Source organism: Bemisia tabaci, chromosome 3, assembly GCF_918797505.1.
Source record: "Bemisia tabaci chromosome 3, PGI_BMITA_v3".
Lineage (NCBI taxonomy): Eukaryota > Metazoa > Arthropoda > Insecta > Hemiptera > Aleyrodidae > Bemisia > Bemisia tabaci.
The window spans coordinates 45,162,968-45,186,152 of record NC_092795.1 but is presented as its reverse complement, the minus strand read 5'-3'; the positions used below and the strand labels follow the sequence as shown (position 1 = coordinate 45,186,152).

The following is a 23,185-nucleotide window of genomic DNA, read 5'->3' as shown; positions in this document are numbered from 1 at the left end:
CTCAGGAAGAACTTTATCTTTCGCGTTTTGGATATTCGTATAGGGCCACAGTGATCAAGGAAGTGCAGAAATACCTAAACAGAAAACAGGTGGGTAGCGAAGAATCTAAGCGTTTTTAGCAATATGCGTGTTTATTACGCACACCTGCGTGCTACCGTATAGCCGCGTTCTGGAGCTGTAGGTCACACGCGTAAAGCATAAGAATAGACGATCTCCTCTCCGGTGTCATGTGTAACACATGCAGAGACAAAATGACACGATTTGGGAAACGGAAGTATTGGCACTCGGAAACAAATATCGTGCGCCATGTCAGATAAGTACACAGACTGATTCAGTGAGTATACTATTTTCAGAAATATCTCCTCGTGAATTGTGTTTGCTCTTTCAGTTTCTTTTCAGCGATTGCATACATTCCCCCGTTACATGTTGGCGATTGAAACTTTCGAGACACTTGACGGTCAGTTTATAGATTTTTTTACAAAAAAATAAAAACAACTTTTCGGACGAAACCAAGCGAAAGTGAGGCCATATCTCCACGGGACGTTTCATGGGATTTGCCCCGGGGAAAAATCTCACTTGTGAAGTGGGGAAAGATATTAAGTTAGTCAATACTAATCACAGTATGCACCAAGAGTCTACAAAAAAATCTTTTGATTGTTGAATTTCATTGAGTAGGGGTTAAAACTTAAGAATTTCGTCTGAATGCAAAAACCGTGCGTTATCTAGACGGGAATACCGCGCTCTTTGAAGAACGCACGGTGGATGTTGTGAACCGTTGCGTCAGTGCGTGTGCCGTGACTTCATCCATTTTACTCGTATCAAACACTGATGGATACAATTATGTTTGTAGACTGCTCCACCATCATTGCTCGCATTTGGTCGCATCAAAGGCCGTTTAAAAGAAACCGCCGTAAAAAACATTTTTTTTGCTCCCCCTCCTCCCGTAATGCACCCGTCTGCAACCCCCATAAAATAAAAATTTTGCCGTATATTTCGTCATATTATAGATTAAAAGCAGTGTCACTCGGGGGAAATTTTACGAGGAAGTCAATTAAACAACTTTTGATCCTTCTACGCTTTTTGGTAACGAAGCTTTAAGCTTATGAAGTCTCCTAACCATGTCTGACCTATCTCATTGACTCGCTCTATTCGTCGCGTCTTTGACGCAAGGGAGTGTTTCAATTGCACGTGCGCCTTGTTTTACATATAAGTCCAAGCTTTCTGGGGCTCATCCAAAAATAGGGATATGCGGGGAGTGGGCCGCTTGTCAGCTTCAGCCGCTGGGGCAGGCTCTGATTTTTCTATTGTCCATATGGACTGAATTTTGCAATTAGGAACTACAGTTTCTGGCTCATCTGGAACAACACCTATGAGTATAGCGAAACTAACGACATGTTCGTTGTCCCCAAACTGAGCTACGAATTGTAGTTCAAAATTGCAAAATGTGGTTCATTTAATCAACGCTTCGGTAATGTTTCCTTATTTTTCAACGTGTACCTGGTACTCACATTATTTTGCAATGCTCTGATTTCGTTTCAGTGCAGTTCGAGATATTCGAGCTTTTCTGTCATCAACTGCAGAACTATTAACCGGATATCACACTCGAATATTCTCAGGAAATTGAGGTGCATGTCGGCCCCGGAACCATTTTTATGACGTACAGACTGCTTACGGGCTCACAGTACGGACGATGACAGTCAACGATGGAGGTGAGTTACATGTTATGTCTGCTCTGAACATTTATATGTCGTTTCCCAAACCTATGTTTGCCAGGAACTTGTCTACTTCCACCCTCAAACTTTTTGAGGTGCCAAACATATCAATATTCCGCTGGAGCGCAAATAAAAGGAGACAAAATATACATAGGACTCCACACTAACAACTTTCCGCTGCGTAAAAGTTAGGCGAGTACCGGTACTTTCAGGCATTAACGACGCCTATTGATGTCTCGTGATAACATGTTTAGCAACTTATTTCAGAGAAAAGAAAAGAGAGTAACCGACTTAAAAATAAATACATCATTAATCTTCACTCGCTGAGTCTTGGAATTGCGGCCCGTAACATAACGCTGACTTTCGGAAGAACTAGGCACCGCGCGCATGATGCGAGGGCAAGGAAAGTGAAAACGCTTTCAATATTTTCCGTTTGCAACAAGGACAACACTCGAGCTCGAATAGTTGTATCCAGGCGTTTTGAACGCCTTTACGTCTCGTCGCAGCTCCTTTCAACACTACTAGCAAAAGTTGTTTTGTAAACCTATCACTGTGTGGACAAGGCCTTCCATTCATAAGAAATGAACAAAAAAATTATGAAAGAACAAACATGAATGTGGTTAAATGATTTTAACTTCCGCCGTCGCGCCGCGCCGCGCAGACCGCACCGTGTTTGGCGCAATGCGTGAAGTATTCACGCAGTCTTGTAGGCGCCATGCGTTTCACGCTGACCGCACTGTGTTTGGCGCAATGCGTGAAGTATTCATGCATTCTTGTAGGCGCTATCCGTTTCACGCTGACCGCAATGACCGCACTGTGTTTGATGCAATGCGTGAAGTATTCAAGCAGTCTTGTAGGCGCTGATATGAGTTACATGCCGATCGCCGCGCCGATGGCTTCTCCTTTTCATCTCAAGTCCTCGTGTTCATTGCTCTCTGCGCCGCGCCGTTCCAGGCCAAATTGCGTGTTTGGTTTCTCTCTTAACTCAACTAATTAAAGGTGCTGTCTCTTGTATCACTGACAGAGGACAAAATTAAAAATTACTACACTCTCAGGAAATGAGAGATTTTGTCGCCTTTTCTCGTTTGTAATTTTGTTTTTCCAAATCCGATATTTTTATATACCTAAATTTAAAAAAATTGCAAAATTGGCCGCCCTCTAGATTTGCCGCCATGGGCCGCGGCCCATGTGGCCACTCCCTTAATCCGGCCCTGCAGTAGATCAGTAGTAGTAGTACCATTATCACAACTGAGTTAAAAGCAGCTGAGAAAAAACATGTCAAAGTGTTAAGAGGTGAAGAAATTGAATGAGATCATTTGACAGATGCAAAGAGGGCACGGTCAATAGCACTCACCCGTGGTGGAAATAATAACCTGTCAATCGAGTGCTGTGGATTACCGCTGGACAGCAATGCGCGCATCGTAAATAACACGCAGGGAGCAGTGCTTAGATGATCAGCAACAAGCGTGTAATTGTGCATAATTGTACTTCATTTTGCAATGAAGAACCGATAACTCCATCCATAAAATCACCTCTTTGCAATGAAAAACTAATAGCTCAGATGTTGTTTCTGAAATGAGCTGGAAATATCGGTTCCTTATTGCGGGATGTAAGCAGTCCCTTTTCAGAATGAAAATAGATGCAGAGTTGCTACAGTCGCAATGTGGTTTTAATCCAAGTTGTCGTGGTTTCAAACAACAGAAGCGATTATTTTCCAAATCACGTAAGCGCCAAAATTGCAAATGCAATAAAACCAAGAAAACTCGTTTTATTCGCTTTGTTGACAATCTTCGAATTCCGAAAAACGTATACTGTTTCAGAGGGCTATTTTGAAATCAGACATGACTGATCGTACCAGAGAAAACAAAGGAAAAACAATCCCTCTACCACTAAAATAGATATTTGCGCTTACGCGATTTGGAATAAATCGGTTCAATTGCACTGTGATGGTAGTCCAATTTTTTACGATAAGATTAGGAAACTACTGCAGTGGCGTGGCGTGCTTTGCGATATATCGATTTATTTGCCATTGAAACATACAGGAAAAAGGGATCAATAAACAGGGGGTTCGCAAAGAACACCTTCATAATCGATTCTTTACCATTACTCCAACTGGGGATATCTCGAAAATCGACCATTCACGCCTCGCCACTGAACTACTGGTAGGTGCAGATCTTGATTCAACATTTTCTGGTGCCAGATGAGAAATTATCAATTTTCGGCGAGCAAAACCCGAGCCACGAATTCGACAAGGCTTTGGAATCGATCAATCGGAACAAGAAGGTATGGCTCTTCACTTTCTTCCTCCTCGTTTCGATGCCGGGAATCCTCAACTCCATCCATATCTCGGTGTACGTCTTCTTCACGGGCACACCGGAACACTGGTGCACCATACCCCAACTCGAAAATGCCGGTTGGACTCCCGCCGAGATTAGAAATTTCACGGTTCCCAGGTTTGTGCCTTCTTTTCCTCTTTGAAGTATGATAGATGCTCTGCAGCCCGTGACAAGATATACAATAAAAAACAATTTAAAAAGCGGGTAACAAGGCTAAAATTTCACATACACAAAACCAAAACGTTTCGGCTGAAAATTCAGCCATCCTCAGTTGGATAAATTAAAATAAAAATGGTTAAAAATCTAAAATAGTACCTGATAAGTACCTTTCAATTGGGAAAGTTGTTATTATGACAAAAATTTTGATAACATAGTCAAGAAAAACACCGAAAACGGGCATCGGTGAGGGCGCTTTTCCTCTTTGTCTCTCACACTTATGCTTCCGTGCTATAAGGAAGAACGCCGTATGAATATTCGAGAGTGGCCAAGTTCCCTTCGATAAAATGTTCATTTTTGAGAAAAGTTATGAGTGTTTTTCCTTGAAATTTTTAGGACTTTTTGGTGGAATTCCGAGCAAAATTATCAGAAAAATTGGAGGAGAAATATTCTTAGGTTTACCAGGAAATTCGTGTGTTATCAGAGGAAATTTGGCGACGCCTGAAGGTTCATACGGCGTTCTTCCTTAGCACGGCAGTATGATTGTAAGTCCTGATATCACAAGGAGATTGCCCTTTGCAATGTGGAACTGACATTTCTTGCTCATCCATAAAAGCGCATATCGGCATGGGGAAACTAATGCCACCTTTTACTGTTCCTAAAATTAACCAGATATAGTTGCTCCTTATTTTGCAGTACTAAGGAAGAACACCATATGAGCATTCAAATGTTACCACATTTTCCCCGACGAAAGATTTATTTTAGAGGAAAGTAATGAATATTTTCCCTTGGTGTTTTCACATATTTTAAATCAAAATATAAACGAAACTGTCGGAAAAATTTGAAGGGAAATATCCAAAAATTTTCCCGGTAAATTTTTTTTATCTTAGAAAGTATGGCAACGCCTGAGAGCTCATACGGTGTTTTTCCGTAGCACGGTATTGTTGCTGAATGTTGCTCAAATGAGTGGCCTTAAGCAGATCAGTCATATCCATCAATAAATCCTACAACATTTTTTTAAGTTATATTTCCAGTGCAGGTGCTAAAAATATAAATCCGCTTTTGGATACTTAAAAAAATTATAATACTTGATTTTTATTACCCGGAATTGGAGACGAACATTGTGCGCTTCTACACAGTGTTAATACGTCGTTTCCCAAAAGAAGTAACTTAACTCCACTCCAAGGTGGCCAATTTGACTCAAACATTAATTTTTTTTACTAGAACCCTGGTAAAAATTGGCAGTAGAATCTGTGTTCCAAAATACCATTGACCTAACCTACAGCCGGCTGTAAGATTTCCAATAGCTCCTATAGCCGGCTAAACAATGTCTTATAGCCTTTTATAGCTGATGGCGATTAAGCAACAGCCAGGCGATAAAGTGTATGCTAAACGTCACTAATTACGGATGCTAGGACTTAGTGAGTTTTTGGACTACCGCTCTCTTTTTTTGCCGTAGTATCTTGATTTATTTTGCGAGGAAAGCTCCGTACTTTTGATCGATGCCTGCCATTCCTAATATATTAGAGCACCTTCAGTTTCGTATGATACTGTGCAATACCTCTGGTGTGAAATAGTTGTTTCAAGCGCCGTGGCACGCTGCCGACGCTGCGGCGCGGCAGGCGGGCAGCCAGCGCGAACCGCGCATTATTGGCGCCTTCAAACCTAACAGGGATACTTCACGCGTTGCGCAATGCGTGAAGTATCCTGTTAGGTTTGTAAGCGCCAGTTCGTTGCCGCTCCGCTTTGTTTTGGGCTCTAATATTTAATCTCGTGGAGTCAGCGTTCAGTCACATCCTGTATGAATTATTCTCATTTTAATTGATGAAAATAAATATGTATTAAAGGAAAATATAATGTGTGTTTTGTAAATATTAAGGTGGTTCCGTCTCAAACTTAATGATTTCCAAAGCACACGAATTTCTACACAATTTCTTGTAGCCTTTTATAATCGATGGCGAAAAAGCAACAGCCAGGCGATAAAGTGTGAAGCTCGGCTATTGGAACTATAGCCCGGCTGCATAATTTTTTATCGCTTCGTATAGCCCGGCCGTATGATTTTCTCCGCATTCTACAGCCAGCTATATGATTTTCTGTAGCCTTCTTTAGCCGGCTATAAAAATTCCTATGGCATTTTGAAACGCAGCTCTTATCGCCCATTTTTACCAGGGAATGTAACCGTAAAATTATTATGGTCTAAAGTTTTTCTAACTTTTGAACGAGATCAGGGAAAAAAATAAATTATTCTCTTGTAGAAGTTCCCAGGATTCTTCTCGTAAAAATGCAATTTTCGAGGAAATATTAGGCAGTATTGAAATGTAGTTACATTCCTTCGTGAGGGAAACGACAAATAATGTCACTAATGTACGTTTCAGGGATTCAAAAGACATATTACGGAGCTGTGGCTACTATGATTGGAACTACACAGAGATAGCAGCGATGGGCTACAATGCTGCAAGTGCTATAATTGCACCTCTACCACCTGTCAAACAATGCTTAAAACGATCGTTCCTGGATTCAGAAAAAGGAAAATCCATAGAATCCGAAGTACGTAGTTTCGTCATTTACATACATTCCAACGTTGAATTGCTTTAAAGTTAATATGCTAGCATGAAATATGATATATTTTAGAATACTGCCCCCAGATGTATTCTTTCATGAGAGGTGACGTAACTGATCAATTCGAACATATTAAGAATTAGTTAGTGATTACGCAAAATCCGCTCTAGCAACTTTAAAATATGAGTAGGAAACTAACATTGGTTCAGTGCAAGATATGCCAAAGATGCATTTAGCAAAACTTCCCAGTGAACCGGATTACAGGACAAAGGGCCGCTCTTCACACCACACACAAAAAATAAAAAATAATCAGTAGGCGAAAAAATTGAATGAAAAAAATTTAAGAAAAAAATTATTTTAAAAGACGTATCAAAAATTTACTTATTTCAAAATAACAATTATAAAAAAAATATTAATTACGTCAGATACAATTTTGCTAAAATTCTCTCATATTTCGAAAGAAGGTAGGCGAGATTCCATGTTATTTGTAACTTCCCAGAAAATTGTCCCGTATGTAAGGGACCCTTTCTCCCACGCACGATCAAAAATACAAATTGCAACAATACTCTAGTCCAATCAGAAACTTGGACTTGAGTTCTTGCCGTTGAAAATGCTGAAACTAATATTATTTGCAAAGTCAAACAGCGTGAGCGAGACTGTCACCGTAGTGAGTCACGTAAAATCCGTGTTGCCGAGTTATGTTTTAAAAGTGGCATATTTAAAGACTGCTTTTCATCCTGGAATCAGCCTCTGGGAATTTCAGAGCAATGTCCTCAAATCACGATTCTCGTGCATAACTAGGCGGTGAGCTCCTTGAAATCTGGTTGCAAGCCACGGGTTAAAAATTTCAAATGGTGGATAAGTATAACTGGAGAGAAATGCATCGACACACTTAAAGGGCTATTGAGGAAATAGGAAACCCCTAGAAATTTGAAGTATTCTCGGTCGCATGTATTATAGACCCGCTGAAGTTATCTTCATATTTTTATTCCTGGTAAAAAATTTGCAACATTTTCTATAAGGTATGAAACAAATTACTGAATTCTAACCCCCCCCCCCTTAAAAAAAAAAACAAGTATGTGTCCATGGGTGCCACGGATGAAAGAGCTTAAGAAACATTTTTATGATCGGGAGAAAAATTTTCTCGAAGTTTAAAAATTAGGTATATTGGCTCATAACTTAAAGAACTTTAAACCCAAATATGAAGGCGAAAAAATAAATTCTGATCATTAATCAAGGAATAAGACGTGACCATTTTACATACATAGTAAATTGCGTAGGAATATTTTTTAAGATAGGTAATTACTTGGTCCTTTTGCTGAGAAAATTTAATGGATAAATTTATTTTCGTAATATGCAATCGATAAGTTGTACCTTTCCGTCCCATACGGTAAAACTTCATGTTTTCTGTCAAATAAAGGACGAAACATAGTTTATTTGTCCCTGTGCAAATGAAAAAAAGGCCAAACATTTTTACAGTCCCTTAAAAAAGAATTCTCTGTAGAAATATGAGTACTTCCGATTGAATTTAATCATGTAACACCGAACAGCCTCTCGCGCAAATAACTCATCAGAAGGACGGATGAATTTTGGAGGAAACGCCCTGAAGTAATAAAGTGCCGATGGTTTCTTTGTGTCACTTCTTCTGTCGATCTGGTAGGACGGAAACGCAAAACTTCGTTGAGAAAAAATATTAATACTAGTGGCGTGGCGTGAATGATCGATTATCGATATCTCGCCATTTGAAGTTATGGTAAAGAATCGATTACTAGGTGTTCGTAGCGAACACCCTAATAATCGATCTTTTTTCATAGGATTGAGTGGCGTATCAATCGATATATCGCAAAGCACGCCACGCCACTGATTAATACGGCTCATCCGATGAGATGTGACCTAGTGCGCAAAAAATGAAATAAAAAATTCGCTCGAAAGGACAATATCAAGATCGCCAGTTCTTGAATCCAACCTGCACACACTCTCGCAGGAATTAAGCAATTAAATGTACTTCTTCCTTCCGTCTTAATATGCATTATTTGTAAAGGCAGCACACAAAAAAGTCCTCTCTGATGGGTGCCTTTGAATTTACTCTTCCTCCGTCCATCGATATTTTTCCTCATGTCCTAAGTGCATTCCTTTCATTTTTGGCTCTCTGAATGTCAAATTTGTTCAAATCCTCGAATAGTTTGGTGAATTAAGGAAAAAGTCATATGCATCCATTCATCCATTCTTCCAGTCTCATTCAAAGCTCATGACGGATGTATAGCAATGTGTGTGAATCCTTCTCCAAATCATGATACTCTTTAATACTTCATATTATGTCAAATTTCACCTCAGTAACACGAGCATCGAAAAATTTAGAGCCCACTGACGCTGGTGCAAATAGTTATGCGTAACTCTAGGATCAACAAAAGAGAGGATATTTTTAAGGTTCCGATCATTAATATGTTTTTATTCTAGTTTACGTTGTAGGTTCGCACATTCATAAAAATAAAAAGTATAACTAAATATATTTCCGTATGGGGGACTATACTGTCACAGGTTTAGCAATCCTGCGGACCCCAGCTGGTAGCCCCTGCCTCAAAGGGGGTGGGTAGACAGGGCTCTTAGCTGTGGTGAAAGCAACCTGTCTAGGAGAGGAAACTCCGAAATCAAACCCTGGTCCTCCAGGTTGGGGGTTGGGGCATCGGGCTGACTCCCCGATCCTTGGAAAAAATGTACAATGTCAAAAAACCCAATAACATATGCCTCGGTAATCATGGAAACAAACGGACTCTTCGACTTAGATTACGGAAAACGACACTCGCTTTTGGTACTTGGAATGTGCAAGGCATTTCCAAGAAACTGACGGAAGTGGTATCGGAGATAAAGAACAACGGGATCGACGTGGCGGTAATAACGGAAACAAAGAAAAAAGGCCACGGATCAGAGAGCCTTGGGGACTACGATTTATTCTACAGTGGAGTGCCGAAACATCAGCGTGCACAACAGGGTGTCGCAATTCTGATCCGCAAAAAATTTCGAAAAAATATTAAGAACTGGGAGGCCATCAACGCTCGCATGATTAAGATGAACCTAACATTGCACGGTCACAGAGTCATTGTTTTGGGAGTATACGGGGTCAATGATGATGCTACCATTGCACTTAAGGATCAGTTTTTTGAAGAACTAGACGAGGAGGTAGTGAAGGTAGGACCTGGGAGGGAAGTCCTTGTGTTGGGAGATCTAAACGGTAGAACGGGATCCCGGGTGAACAGTAAAGTCGTCGGCCCGTTCGGTGAAGTTACGGTGAACGACAACGGAAGCCGCATTATCGACGTTTGCGAGCAGAGGGAACTAAAAGTGTTGAACGGGTTCTACCAACACAAGGATATTCACAAATATACTTGGGTCCAACCTACTCGCGGCTTAAGATCCATCATTGACTACGTGCTCGTTAAACAGGTAACAAACCTTAAGATCCAGCAGGTGAGAGTATGTAGAGGACTCTCCTGCGGTAGTGACCACTATTTCCTCAGAGCGGATGTAGCCTTTCCCGCTCGTGTGTCGCAGAACGATCAAGGCGACAATCAACAACCGGAGCGACAACGCGTACATCAAGTTCAGTATAACATCGATAGCCTAAAGCACCCGAGTGTCAAGGCTCTGTACGCAAAGCGCCTGGATGAAAAGTTAGGAGATGCGTGCGATGGCAGTACGGAAGAGCGGTATGAGTTTATCAAGAATTGCGTTCACTCGGCGGCAGCGGAGGCCCTGGGGGTTTCTGATCCAAAAAATGATAATCAAAAACCGTACTGGTGGGATGCGGAGGTAGAGGAGGAAATAAATGTGAAAAGGAATAGGTATCATCAGTTTCTCTCTTCTCAAAAGTTGGATGATAAAATCATGTACAAACAGGCTCAAGCAAGGGTCCGTCGGGTCATCACTCGGAAGAAGAATGAGGCTTGGGAAGAAAGCTGTATGAAGATAAATACCTACCTTGGAGGCCGGAAAAGTACGGAAGGCTGGAAAGTGATCAAAGGGTTGCGACGAAATAAAATGCGCGACATCATATCTCCGATACCAATTGACAAGATGGAGGACTATTTTAAAGATTTATTAACGGAGAGGCGACCCGAGTTTCAAGGCGGAGTCATAAGCACTAAAGAAGATTCCAACGTGGAGATCCAGCTCCAAGATGTAGTGAAGGCTGTGAGGGAGCTGAAAACTCGCAGAGCTCCTGGACCTGGGGGTATACCGGCGGAGTTGATAAAATGTGGCACCGGTAAACTATTTGAACATCTGAGGAAACTCATGCAAGACTGTTTGCATGGTTCCGAAATACCAAAGGATTGGAAGGAATCTTGGATTACTCCCAGTCATAAGAAAGGTAGTAAACAAGATTGCGATAATTACAGAGGTATATCGGTCACAGGAACCTTGAGCAAGGTCTATGGTAAAATTCTCAAGGCAAAGGTCGAAGAGTTTTGGAGCGGCCAGGAAGCCGAAGAACAGGCTGGTTTTAGAGCCGGTAGGTCTACCGTCGACCATCTGTTCACCATTACCCAGGTCATCGAGAAGAAAAGGGCGGTCAGCCAGGAGCTGCACTTGGTGTTTGTGGATCTTCAGAAAGCTTATGACAGCGTGCCGTTAGTGAAGCTTTGGGAAGCCTTGGAAAAAAGGGGTTTTAGCAAAGGACTTGTGGGGGCAATTAAATCATTTTATAACGGGACGATAGCAAGAATTAAATGTCGTGGAGAGTTGTCCGGAGGTTTTTTCGTCACAAAAGGGCTAAAACAAGGCTGCTGCTTGTCACCAACACTATTTAAGGTATACCTAGAGCACGTTTTAAAGGAATGGAAAAATAAGGTTGCGGGAATGGGCGTTCCACTCGTTGATGGGCAGACCCTTTATACTCTATGCTTTGCCGATGACCAGATCGTTGTAGCTCAAGATGAGGAAGATGCAGATTACATGACGCGGAAGTTGGTCGAAGAATATCGGAAATGGGGCATGGACGTTAGTGTGTCCAAGACAGAGAAGCTGGTCGTGGGAGCAGCGCATCAACGGCAAAGCATAGAGCTTGAGGATGGACGGCGCATCGAAGAGTGTGACGAGTATAAGTATCTCGGTGTTTGGCTCGATCAGGATGGAAGGATGGATAGAGCAATTAAGGACAGGATCATCCAGGGCAGGAGAGCCATTGCGATGCTGAACGGGGTGCTCTGGGATCAAAGCATCTCAAAGGCAAACAAGCACCGGATATATGATGCCATCGTTAAAAGTATCTTGCTCTATGGTAGTGAAGTGTGGCCTTTGACGAAAAGAACGCAAGAAATGTTGAGGGCAACTGAAATGGATTTTTGGCGGCGATCTGCCGGCATTTCGAGACGGGACCGTGTCCGTAATGAGAGAATTCGCCAGGTGATGAAGGTTGAGAAAGATATCGTGCACGACGTCATGTCCAGGCAGTTATGCTGGTATGGACATGTGCAAAGAATGTCGGAGGAGAGGTTGCCCAAACAAGTTTTGGATTGGGTACCACCTGGGAAGAGGCGACGGGGACGTCCCGTAAAGGGTTGGCGGCAGGGCGTTGACGAAGAGATGTTGCGGTGTCAGTTGCCCGATAACCTCTGGGAAGACAGGCATATGTGGCGTTTGGGTGTCGTAGAACGCCAGAGTGCGTTATAAAGCGACTCTATATATATATATATAACTAAATATATGATAATATAGCTATTTTTCAATCACTCAGCAATGTTCATAATGTACCTTTTCGCTTATCTGTCTGTCTTCAATGATGGTCTATTTGTTCAAATTCGTGATGTTCAAATCCATTTTAAGATTATAATATTGATTGTTTTGCCTCATTTACAGTGGGATTTAGTATGCGATAGAGCGGTATTAAAACCATCCGTGCAAGGGATCTTTGCAGTGGGAAAATTTTTCGGAGCTCTGTTCTTCGGTTGCGTGGCAGACAAGTAAGTTCATTTTTGTCAAATTAGGCTGACAATGATTCATGAAAAATTGAGAAACTGAAGAAAAAACCCTTTTAATTTATTCGATCTTTAAACGAATTTATTAAGCTCGAATTCAAGGTTATTCAAATATTCCTTTCTTTTTTATGATTCGGTGATTTGTCGGGTTTTTTTCTCCAGCCGATGAAAATAATTGCAAGGACAGTTAGAATTTACGTTTTCTTACTTGATCAATTAATTTAATTTTTATTTTTGATTAACATCTGAGGTGCTTGTAATAAAATTTTTAATTCTGAGAAGTGCAGGAGAAGATTCAGTTCGTAACAAACCGTCTCTAATTGACGCGATTCCGCACATACTTTTCGACTAAGCTGCGTTAATTCTTAGAGATAAAAAGAAGAGGGCGTGGCTCCGGCGAGACAGAGAAGAATGAAGACCACGACAGCAATTTCACCATGACTTTTTCATTCTACATAAACAGTCCCTTTTAAAAAAATATATCCTCTCGCAATTTTTTGCTCGATTCGGGATGGGAGTGTGATGCATGTCGAATAGTTTGTCAAGCTTTTAACTTGATGGTAGAGATATAGAACGAACTAGACAAGTGTATAAAAAAAAGAGAAGGGAGAGAAATTTTACGGAATTTTGGCTGATCATGCACTATAGTCGTTTCTTGGCAGCAGTGTTCAAAACTCACCTTTGAGTTTTAGGAGCCAAGTGGCGCATCAAGCCCGATTTTAAGGCGCCATTGAAGATTTTTTAGGGGCCAAATTGACTTTTTGCCCACATATTACGGCGCATTTAGCGAAAAGTTAGACGCAAGATGTTTTCGTAACAAAACTAGTAAGTAGCTGTAACTTAGGAGAGACAAAAGCACAAAGGATAAAATCGTGAAGAATAGAAATAGCTTCCACTTGTAGTCCTGAAAATTTCGAATAATCACCTGATACCTATGCAAATTCAGATTTTTAGAGGGCAATTTTTAGGGGCCAAGTTGGCGCAGAGCCTTCATTTTATAGGCGCCATGGCCGATTTTTTAGGCGCATTTGGCGCGATGGCGCCTGTGAGTTTCGAACACTACTTGGCAGCCTGAAAAGTCACTGTTCAGGACCCATGATAAAAATCTCTCGTCCCAGATAACTTGTCCTCTTTGATAAAAGCGCGGAACAGGGAATATATCTCTCTTCTGCGTATACAGCGAAAAAGGACGAATTATCTGAAACCGGCGCTCACTCAATTTGGCCCTGTGACTCCCTGGATTTCAATGACCCACCTTCCGTAATTATAGTAGCATGAGTTAGCATTTTTGAAACAAATTTTCTTCAATTGTAAACACTTCTTTCAATGCATAACGTCCTTAATTATACCTGATTCTAGGATCGTCATAAATAATTACCTAAACATAAATGTCTGTTTGTCGGAACTCCGTGTGATAGTTTCCGATTTACAACTCATTCAATTTGCCTTTAATGCTGAGAGATACGTTCTTTCTTTGTTTTCATTCCCACCTCCTTTGACAGTCGGGCGGATTCGGTTGTCTAGACGAGTGATTTATCTCGTAGCGGATTTGCATGAATTAGATACTGAATTAAAATCTTACAAGGAATGTAAATACAGTCTTTTCATGTTCTTAGTGGGCTTCTTATCACGTCACTTTATGCACTCTCTTACATACAGCAAAGCTTCAGAAATTGTAAGGAAGTAAATGAACTTAGCGCCATAACAGGGTAAAGAATAATAAGATGCAATACCCCGGTGTAAAAACGGGAAGTCATTCAATTGCGGCAAAGACTCACTCATGATCAGACGCAAGGTGTAATATTGCCTTCAAAAGAATGAGTATGCAACCCTATCACAGTTTTGTTTCCTCATCTGTTAAGAACCTTCGCACGAGCTCTTGTAAACTCCAAATTTTCATTACAGTCGTCCGAGTTACATTTACAAACCATCGGGATGATCTTCATAAATTTGAGTTCATCGGCAAGTCAACTCTAGCTGAGCTCGCTGTCTTCAAATTTTCGAATATAAAACTTGCAGGTGTCTGAAATTGGATGAATTTCGGGTTTAAGTGGAAACTACTGAGTGAACTGAACACAAAGATACCATTGGTCATGAATTGAACAGTTATTGAAAAACCCTGGTAAAAATTGGCAGTAGAATCTGTGTTCCAAAATACCGTAGACCTAAAACCAGCTGTAAGATTTCCAACATCTTATGTAGCCGGCTGTACAATTTCTTATAGCCTTTTATAGCCAGTGGCGATTAAGCAACAGCCAGACGATAAAGTTTATGCTAAACGTTACTAAATACGGATACTAGGACTTAGTGAGTTTTTGGACTACCGCTCTCTTTTTTCGCCGTAGTATCTTGATTTATTTTGCGAGGAAAGCTCCGTATTTTTGAAGGATGCCTGTCATTCTTAATATGTTGGAGCGCCTTCAATTTCTTATGATACTGTGCAATACCTCTGGTGTGAAATAGTTGCTCCAGACGCCGTGGCACGCTGCGGCGCGCGGCGCGGCGGGCGGGCAGAGAGCTCGAAACGCGCATTGGCGCCTACAAACCTAACAGGGATACTTCACGCATTGCGCAATGCGTGAAGTATCCCTGTTAGGTTTGTAGGCGCCAGTGCGTCGCCGCTCCGCTTTGTGTTAAGCTCTAAAATTTAATCTCGCGGAGTCAGCGTTTTTCAACCACTGATTTTGAAATGTTTGCACACTCTGCATGGATTATTCTCATTTTAATTGATGAAAAAAATATGTTTTAAAGGAAAATATAATGTGTGTTTTGTAAATATTAAGGTAGTTCCGTATCAAACTTGATGATTTCCAAAGCACACGAATTTCTACACACTTTCTAATAGCCTTTTATAGCCAATGGCGATAAAGTGTAAAGCCCGGCGATAGGAACTATAGCCCGACTGTATCTATATTATACAGCTACAAGCAAAATCTTGGAAGCACTATTTCTGACGAGCTGCCGGACCGATAAGGATGATCTTTACATGTATGTCATCTGCAGTAGATGTAGATGTGCATCTATATTATACAGCTACAAGCAAAATCTTGGAAGCACTATTTCTGACGAGCTGCCGGACCGATAAGGATGATCTTTACATGTATGTCATCTGCAGTAGATGTAGATGTGCATCTATATTATACAGCTACAAGCAAAATCTTGGAAGCACTATTTCTGACGAGCTGCCGGACCGATAAGGATGATCTTTACATGTATGTCATCTGTAGTAGATGTAGATGTGCAAAAAATTATGAAACCCCGAACTTTTAATGTTGTAGAGCTTTTAAAGCTCATATCACTTAAGTCCAATGTTAATAGCTTGAGAGATATGTCGTTTCCGCTAGAAACATTAAGGTGTGGGATTCTACCTGAGTAACTTGAATAAACAATAAAACAATGGAAAAGCTCGTGAAGGGCTCCTCATTCGAAGAGTTGAGGAACGGTGCATCGCTCAGGGTTCAAGGTTCAAAGTCCAAGGTATAAGGTTTAACTCAATTTTTCCTGCATTCTTCCGGCTTCGATTTGTGGCATTGGTCAATTTACTTGATTGCTGAATTTCTATTAATATTTACAGCAGATAAACAGCAGATACAAAGTGAGAGGGCAGGCGCTGCGTCGCGTCGGGACGGACCAAATATTATTAACTCATTAACGGTCGAAATCTGATTTTTTTTTTTTTTTTTTTAAATTAAGTATTTAAAAATAACATAATAAATGGAAATTTCTCCAGTAAGTGGACTGTGAAATTATGTACATCCAGGTATTCCTCATCATTTACAAATCTGAGTGTTAAGTCAAAAATTTTGAAATCGATGCAGCTCGAACACAAAATGGTGTATTAGAATGGAAGAACATTTTTGCCTATACATATGCGTATAGGACCCGCGAAGCGGGCCTGAGGGCTCGAGGCGCCCTCCCGGGGGTTGGGCCGCGTAGCGGTCAGGGGCAGGGCCCCCTAGTACTTTTTATAGCTTCGTATAGCCTGGCTATATGATTTGCTCCGCTTTCTACAGCCAGCTAAATGATTTTCAATAGCCTTCTTTAGTCAGCTGTAAGAACTCCTATGGTATTTTGAAACGCAGCTCCTATCGCCAATTTTTACGAGGGAAGATATGACGAAATGATCTAATCTGCCAAAATACATGTGTTTAAATGGGAAATGGGAAGATGCCGTGACTATAGGCGGTGCATTTTCACACTTTTAAATCAATTTCTGTACTATTTCTCAAATCAGAAAAAAATTATAAAAAATACTGTGAAATCAGCTCTTTAAGCACTTTTAGATGAAGCAATAAAAAATGTGCATGCAAATTCTCCATTATGAGGAAGTTTTTTTTTTTTTTTTTTTTTTTTTTTTTTTTTTTTTTTTTTTTTTACCATGAAGTACCAAATGACGGCTAACGGAGAGGCTCTTTCTATCAGACAAGTGTTCGTTCGACATGTTGACACCGCAACACGTGTCATACTAAGTGCATTATGCGAGAATACACATTATCGCATGAGGACCGTCACATGTCCTCGTCTCGAAACCGATGAATGGGTCTGCTAGAAACAGATCCATCAGACCTAAATCCGGGAAATGATTCTTGTGTTTTAAGGTATGGTCGGAAGACAAGCTTTTTCTGGGCTAGCTGCGTGTACCTCGTGGCGATACCAGCTTCGTCACTCACTCACTCATTCGCGATGTTCCTGTTGTCTCGTCTGGCCATAGGTATGGCTGGATCGGGAGCTTACGAGTCGGTTTTCACTATTTGTAAGTAAGTCAAACGTGCCCTTTTACGAGAAAATTTCTCAGAAATCAAGATGCAAGCTTTTAAAATGTTTAAAACTTTTAAAATCTAGGCATTTTATTACATGCTCTCACGAATCGACAAGTAACGACAAACATTTCTTGACATGACTGATTTGACGCAATTGCCACGTGCAATTCGCGATCGCCGACAATTCCGCAATTTTGATTTAGCCAAGTCTGGCAAGGTCCTATCTTTGAATCGTTGCCTAATATAGTGGTAAAAAAATTCAGGATGTAAACACTTAGAACATCTGAAGACCCTGCTCTGACTCTTGCCACTGAGAGGATGTCTACTTGACAGCCAGGTTTTTCCGAATCTATTTTAGTTTATTCCTAGTTACGTCCATTTAATGAACTTGCACGCAACGGGCTTATCGATGGATCAATTACATACTCCTTTTAAAATTTTGCGGGGAAAACTATGACTCCTCTGTTTTTTTTCTTCTTTTTTTTCTCTCTGAAATCAACTGAGGTCTCGCAGTTGGGGCCGTAGCCCGTAGTAGAGGAGCACTTCAACCATATGCTGCCGTGCCATGAGAAAACGCCGTAAGAACCATCAGGCGTTGCTAAATTTCCTGTTATAAATCGCGAATTTTCAGGAAAATTTGTAAATATTTCTCTTCCGCTTTTTCAGAGGATTTCGTTCGTAATTTGATGTATCAAGTCTGAAAATTTCAAAGAAAAATATTAATAACTTTTTTCAAAAATAAGTAATTTCTGAGAGGAAAGTTGGCAACATTTGATTGCTCATCCGGCGTTTTTACTTAACGCGGCAGTACGTGATGGGAGCAACCATTTCCACATATCTACCCAATCAAAATCTCAATTCGCAGATAGTACTCCGTACACCAGTACTGCTGTGCCAAGGAAGAACGCCGTATGAAAATTCGACAGTTGCCAAATTGTCTTAGATAAAATGTTTATATTTGAGGAAAGTCATGAATATTTTTCCCTGAAATTTTCAGGAACTTCAGGTGAAATTACGCACAAAATTATCTGAAAAGTTAGAGGGAAAATATTTATAAGTTTACCAGGAAATTCGTGTTTTATTCGAGGAAATTTGGCAACGCCCGAAGGTTCATGCGGCGTTTTTTCCTTAGCACGTGAGAGTAGAGCTCCCTCCCTCGCAAAAATTCAATCATTCTCTATCGTGTGTGATATTGTGTTTTATCAATTTCAGTGACAGAGACGACCACAGGTAATGCCCGAACGATGATGGGGACATTGACAAACGTTTCATACCCTATCGGGATGATTATTTTAGCAACTGTTGCTTATTTCAACAGATATTGGAGGACGCTCCAGCTGTACCTGTCCGCCTTTATGTTTCTGCTGATAGTGGACTGTTGGTAAGTTACAGGAGTTGGTACCTCGGTCGATGTTCCGGGGCGCGGTAAGCTGCGCCCCCCCCCCCTCCCCCTGGCTCAGCCTTATTCAGCGATCATCATAGAGACTCTAGTTCGACCATAAGCTATCCTCAAACTAAAAAATATTTCGACTGATATCATAACGGCGATGCAATGGTTTTTAATGTGAATTGATAAAGTGCTTCAAAACAGTTATGAGTATGTCTCAAGATAAGTAGGAACTTCTCATATCGTACGGAAATCTATTAACTCTAATTATTTCGTTGATGGGTAGATCCCATCATAATGCCCCCGCAAAATATACACAAAAGCAATAGCATCTCACATAAAATATCATGAAAACGTTTTTGACGTAATAGGTGCAGACGAAAACTCAGTAATCGTGGGTTGAGAAATACATGTCCATCAGGTACATCTTATAAATGGTGAAAAGATTAGTGTGAAATCCAAGTTTTATAAGTATAAAAATCGGGCAAAATTCTCGGACGGATGCTATATGAAACAAAAATAAATGAATGGATATTGTTCGTAGTAAGAAGTAGGTTTTGATCCTATTAATGGGTAAAAATTCAGCAAGTATATCTTGGAATCATCTGTATAAAAGTATCTACTTGTGGGTGCTTTGACCTGCTTACTGACAATTTAATTTCGTGATCTTGTTGGTCCACTCACATGCATGTTTTATCTGAACACCAGAAAAAGTACATTGTATGGCTAATCCCTTTTCATATACAAAGTGGTGGGGGTTGGGGTCAATATATTTTTTAGCTACGAATCTGTTTTACTTTTTATTTGAAATTATTTAGGTTTGTCAAAGAGTCACCGAAATGGCTTTTTGCCGAAGGCCGAGAAGAGGAGGCATGGGCCATTTTAAAGAAAATCGACGACACGATAGACGTTCCAAAGAAACGAAGAGACTCGCGAACATCGCATAAAGTAAGTCTTTTTACTTTTTACTGACATGTAGGCACATCCATCAGTCTCTTTCTTTGTCATTTTTTTCTATTCTCGAAAAGGGCCAGATTTACCTACTTGCCGCCCATGAGCCGCCTGTATTTAGCTGCCCCTCCTCATTCGTTTTGACACATCGATACAAACCATCAAGTGAACGTGCCGGAGGAGTAGGGGTGCATTAGACGCGTTTACTCGTGTGGACACATTTTTTGTGAAAGCCCTGTCAACACTAGCAAAATTTCACGGAACTTTGCGCGAAATTAAGTTCCGTGAACCTATCTCTGTGTGGACGAGGCCTTTCATTTATAAGAAAAGAACGAAAAACTTATGAAAGAATAAACATGAATGTGGTTTAATGATTTTAATTTCCGCTACCGCGCCAACTGCACTGTGTTTAGCGCAATGCGTGCAGTATCCATACAGTCTTGTAGGCGCTATACGTTTCACGGCGACCGCTGCTGACCGCACTGTTTTTGACGCAATGCGTGAAGTATTCACGCAGTCTTGTAGGAACTATGAGTTTCACGCCAACCGCTGCTGACCGCATTACGTTTGACGCGATGCGTGAAGTATTCATGCAGTCTTGTAGGCGCTAATATGTGTTTTATGCTGACCGGCGCGCCGAGGGCTTCTCCTTTCCATTTCACGTCCTCGCCACCATTGTTCTCTGCGTCGCGCCGCTCCAGGCCAAATTGCGTGTTTGATTTTTTTCTCAACTAAAATGACGAAAGGCGCTATCTCTTGTATCACTGAAAGACAAACAAATTAGAAATTACTATACTTTAACTCTCAGGAAATGAGAGATTTTCTCGCCTTTTCTCGTTTGTAATTTTTATTCTGAATCAGATTTTTTTCTTGATACCTACATTTGAAAAAATTACAACATTTGCCGCCCCCTAAATTTGCCGCCATGGGCCGCGGCCCATGTGACCACCCCCTAAATCCGACCCTGTTCATGAAATCATTTCTGGGAAATCTATGGCTTCTTTTTGCTTCTTCGACGACTTTTCATTGTTTTCTAAAGTTCGTTCGATTTTTAATGACACTTTGAGGGTCTGAGAGATTGATATCTGCAGCGTATTACGACAGACTCTCTTTTTCCAACTTAAGGAGAGATGTTTTAGAGCCACGAGCATAAATATATGTGTGATATCACCCGGTACCGAATATTTTTAAACTAGGAAAAAATCATATGTTGGAGGCTTGGACTGGAGAACCCTGCCTTGGAGCAACGAAGATATATCTAATCGCGAAGTATGGGGCTGGTAGGTACATACAAATTTCAGATATGCAAGTTCAAGCCTCACGTCATCGCGCATTCAATTTTACAGATACAACACGGACATCCATCAAGTACGAATAGCTGTATCTCTGCGCCGTCATCAACGCGCGTGTTTCCCTCGCTCTACTTCCATGTTGTGTTGCTTAACGCTGTAAGGCCGCAACTATGTATCCCGTTATGTTTGAAAATCTCTGCTCCTATTTTATTGTTTTAAAAGGAGAAAACATCGACATCATTCCTTGAACTTTTCGCAGAATTTTCTTCGCACAGAGAAGAAAATTCTTTTAAGAATTGCCACTGAGTAGTTTTCCATTCAAAAAGTAAAATATGACGGAACGTCTGCAACGTCGCAATTGGAGATATGTGATTTCGCACTTTAGCCATCAATATATATTCCTATCATTATTTTTTTTTTCTGAATCGATTGAAATTGATGCAATGTTTTGAATATATTTTTAGAAAAAGGTAGATCACATGCCGTGGTACGAGCATGTTTTGGACTTGATAAAAAAATTCACATCACTTTTTTCGGAAGCTGAGCTTTGTGTGCGGATCCTCGTCTGCTATTTCGCCTGGACAGTCAGTGCGCTTGCTTACTATCTGGTCGGTAAGTATTACGTAAACATATAGTAACATAGATGTCGATGAACCAAGAAGTATCTGCACACTAATGGGCACATATAATTAATAATTATCAATGTAAAAATGCATTAAATCTGCAAACCTAATCAATGATCAACTCTTATCGACTAGCCAGCTCTGCTGCGTCATCATATGCTTACAAATCACTTTTCATGATCAATTTTACTACTGGTTTTTTTTCTTTTATCTTTTATCTTTTTTTCTGCATGAATGACTTTCTATACATCAGTAGTAACAGTGTTGGATAGTGGTTTGTCCTCAATTTTGGCCTCCTTATAAATGAAAAACATCCCGAAAACGTAAACTTGCCGATAAAAACTAAGAGATTTAAATTTTAATTTATCTTGAAGAAATACATTGCTTACCTGTACTTTTTTATGACTGACTTTATTTCATTCATTATTCTTTTATTTCGTTGGCCAAAAACGAGGAGAAGAATAATTAGAAAATATCAAAGATTTAGCCCTCACTTGTTTGTACTTGCCGATTTTAGAATACTTACAACATTATAATTATAGGTCAGCTAAGAAACACCCCAATAAGATTTTCTAAAGGGGGAGGAGGGGGAGGAACAAGAAATTTATAGTTTCCTCCTTACCAACGGTGCAATTGTGACGGTAGCATATTTGAGGAGAGGGCTGGGGGTTTGAGCTAATCTAGAGAATTCTTAATTGAACTTTTACCGGTAAGAACCGCTCTATTTAATTAATTTACATGTTATTTTTTCACAGCTTTGAGTGGTGACAATTTTGCAGCGAACAAATATTTATTCATTGCCTTGAACGGAGTTTGTGAAGTCCCTTCATATTTTCTACCCATTCCACTTTTACGACTTTATGGACGAAAAGCCACAGCGATGATGTTGTATTTCTGTTCTGGAATGGCTCAACTGTCCATCCTCTTTTTTAACCGAAGTAAGTATAACACATCATATTGCCATTTATTTATCTTTTATCAAATAGAGCAGGTAACTGATTGGCGGTCCCGTATCTGTATGGTATGGACAAAGTCAGCTGTCAGCAGTTATTATCGTTCGGTTTTATAAAATCCTCGGTTGATTTAGGAAGACAACCAGTGAGTAGGATCCTGCGAAAATCGAGATGAAAATATCGATATGCCGAATGAAGAGGGACAGACATAGAAAACTAATAACAAAAAGCCCGTAACTGAAGTCGTAGGTCCAGTCGCGAGGCTGGATGTTTCGCTGAAATTATTTTACAGCGTAATTATTTAATATGTACTTTTTTACTCCTTTCTCGTTTCTCCCTCTTCTTCCCCTGTCTTCTTCCTTCCAGATAGGAAAAAAGAAAAAAAAGTTTAGTGGAAATCAGTGTAAGGGAAACATATCTTTCCATAGACTTTGATAGCGTTAATGATCAATGCGTAGATGGCAGTTACCTATTGTCGTCTTTT

General features: G+C 40.5%; 1 protein-coding gene across 3 annotated transcripts in view; it reads left to right on the top strand.

The window, feature by feature from the left end:
* Nucleotides 1–23,185, top strand: part of LOC109030646 (organic cation transporter protein) — a 29,640-nt gene that overhangs the window by 3,050 nt on the left and 3,405 nt on the right. For 2 of the 3 annotated variants that reach the window (XM_019041712.2, XM_072298443.1), the window contains exons 2-10: nucleotides 1,540–1,709; nucleotides 3,913–4,165; nucleotides 6,580–6,751; nucleotides 12,617–12,720; nucleotides 17,334–17,488; nucleotides 18,708–18,876; nucleotides 19,701–19,830; nucleotides 21,590–21,737; nucleotides 22,504–22,686. In XM_019041712.2, coding sequence (XP_018897257.2) covers nucleotides 1,691–1,709; nucleotides 3,913–4,165; nucleotides 6,580–6,751; nucleotides 12,617–12,720; nucleotides 17,334–17,488; nucleotides 18,708–18,876; nucleotides 19,701–19,830; nucleotides 21,590–21,737; nucleotides 22,504–22,686 — 1,333 coding nt within the window. In that variant the 5' untranslated portion in view covers nucleotides 1,540–1,690. The remainder of the gene's footprint in view (nucleotides 1–1,539; nucleotides 1,710–3,912; nucleotides 4,166–6,579; nucleotides 6,752–12,616; nucleotides 12,721–17,333; nucleotides 17,489–18,707; nucleotides 18,877–19,700; nucleotides 19,831–21,589; nucleotides 21,738–22,503; nucleotides 22,687–23,185) is intronic. The other variant, XM_019041713.2, reaches the window with a different exon arrangement.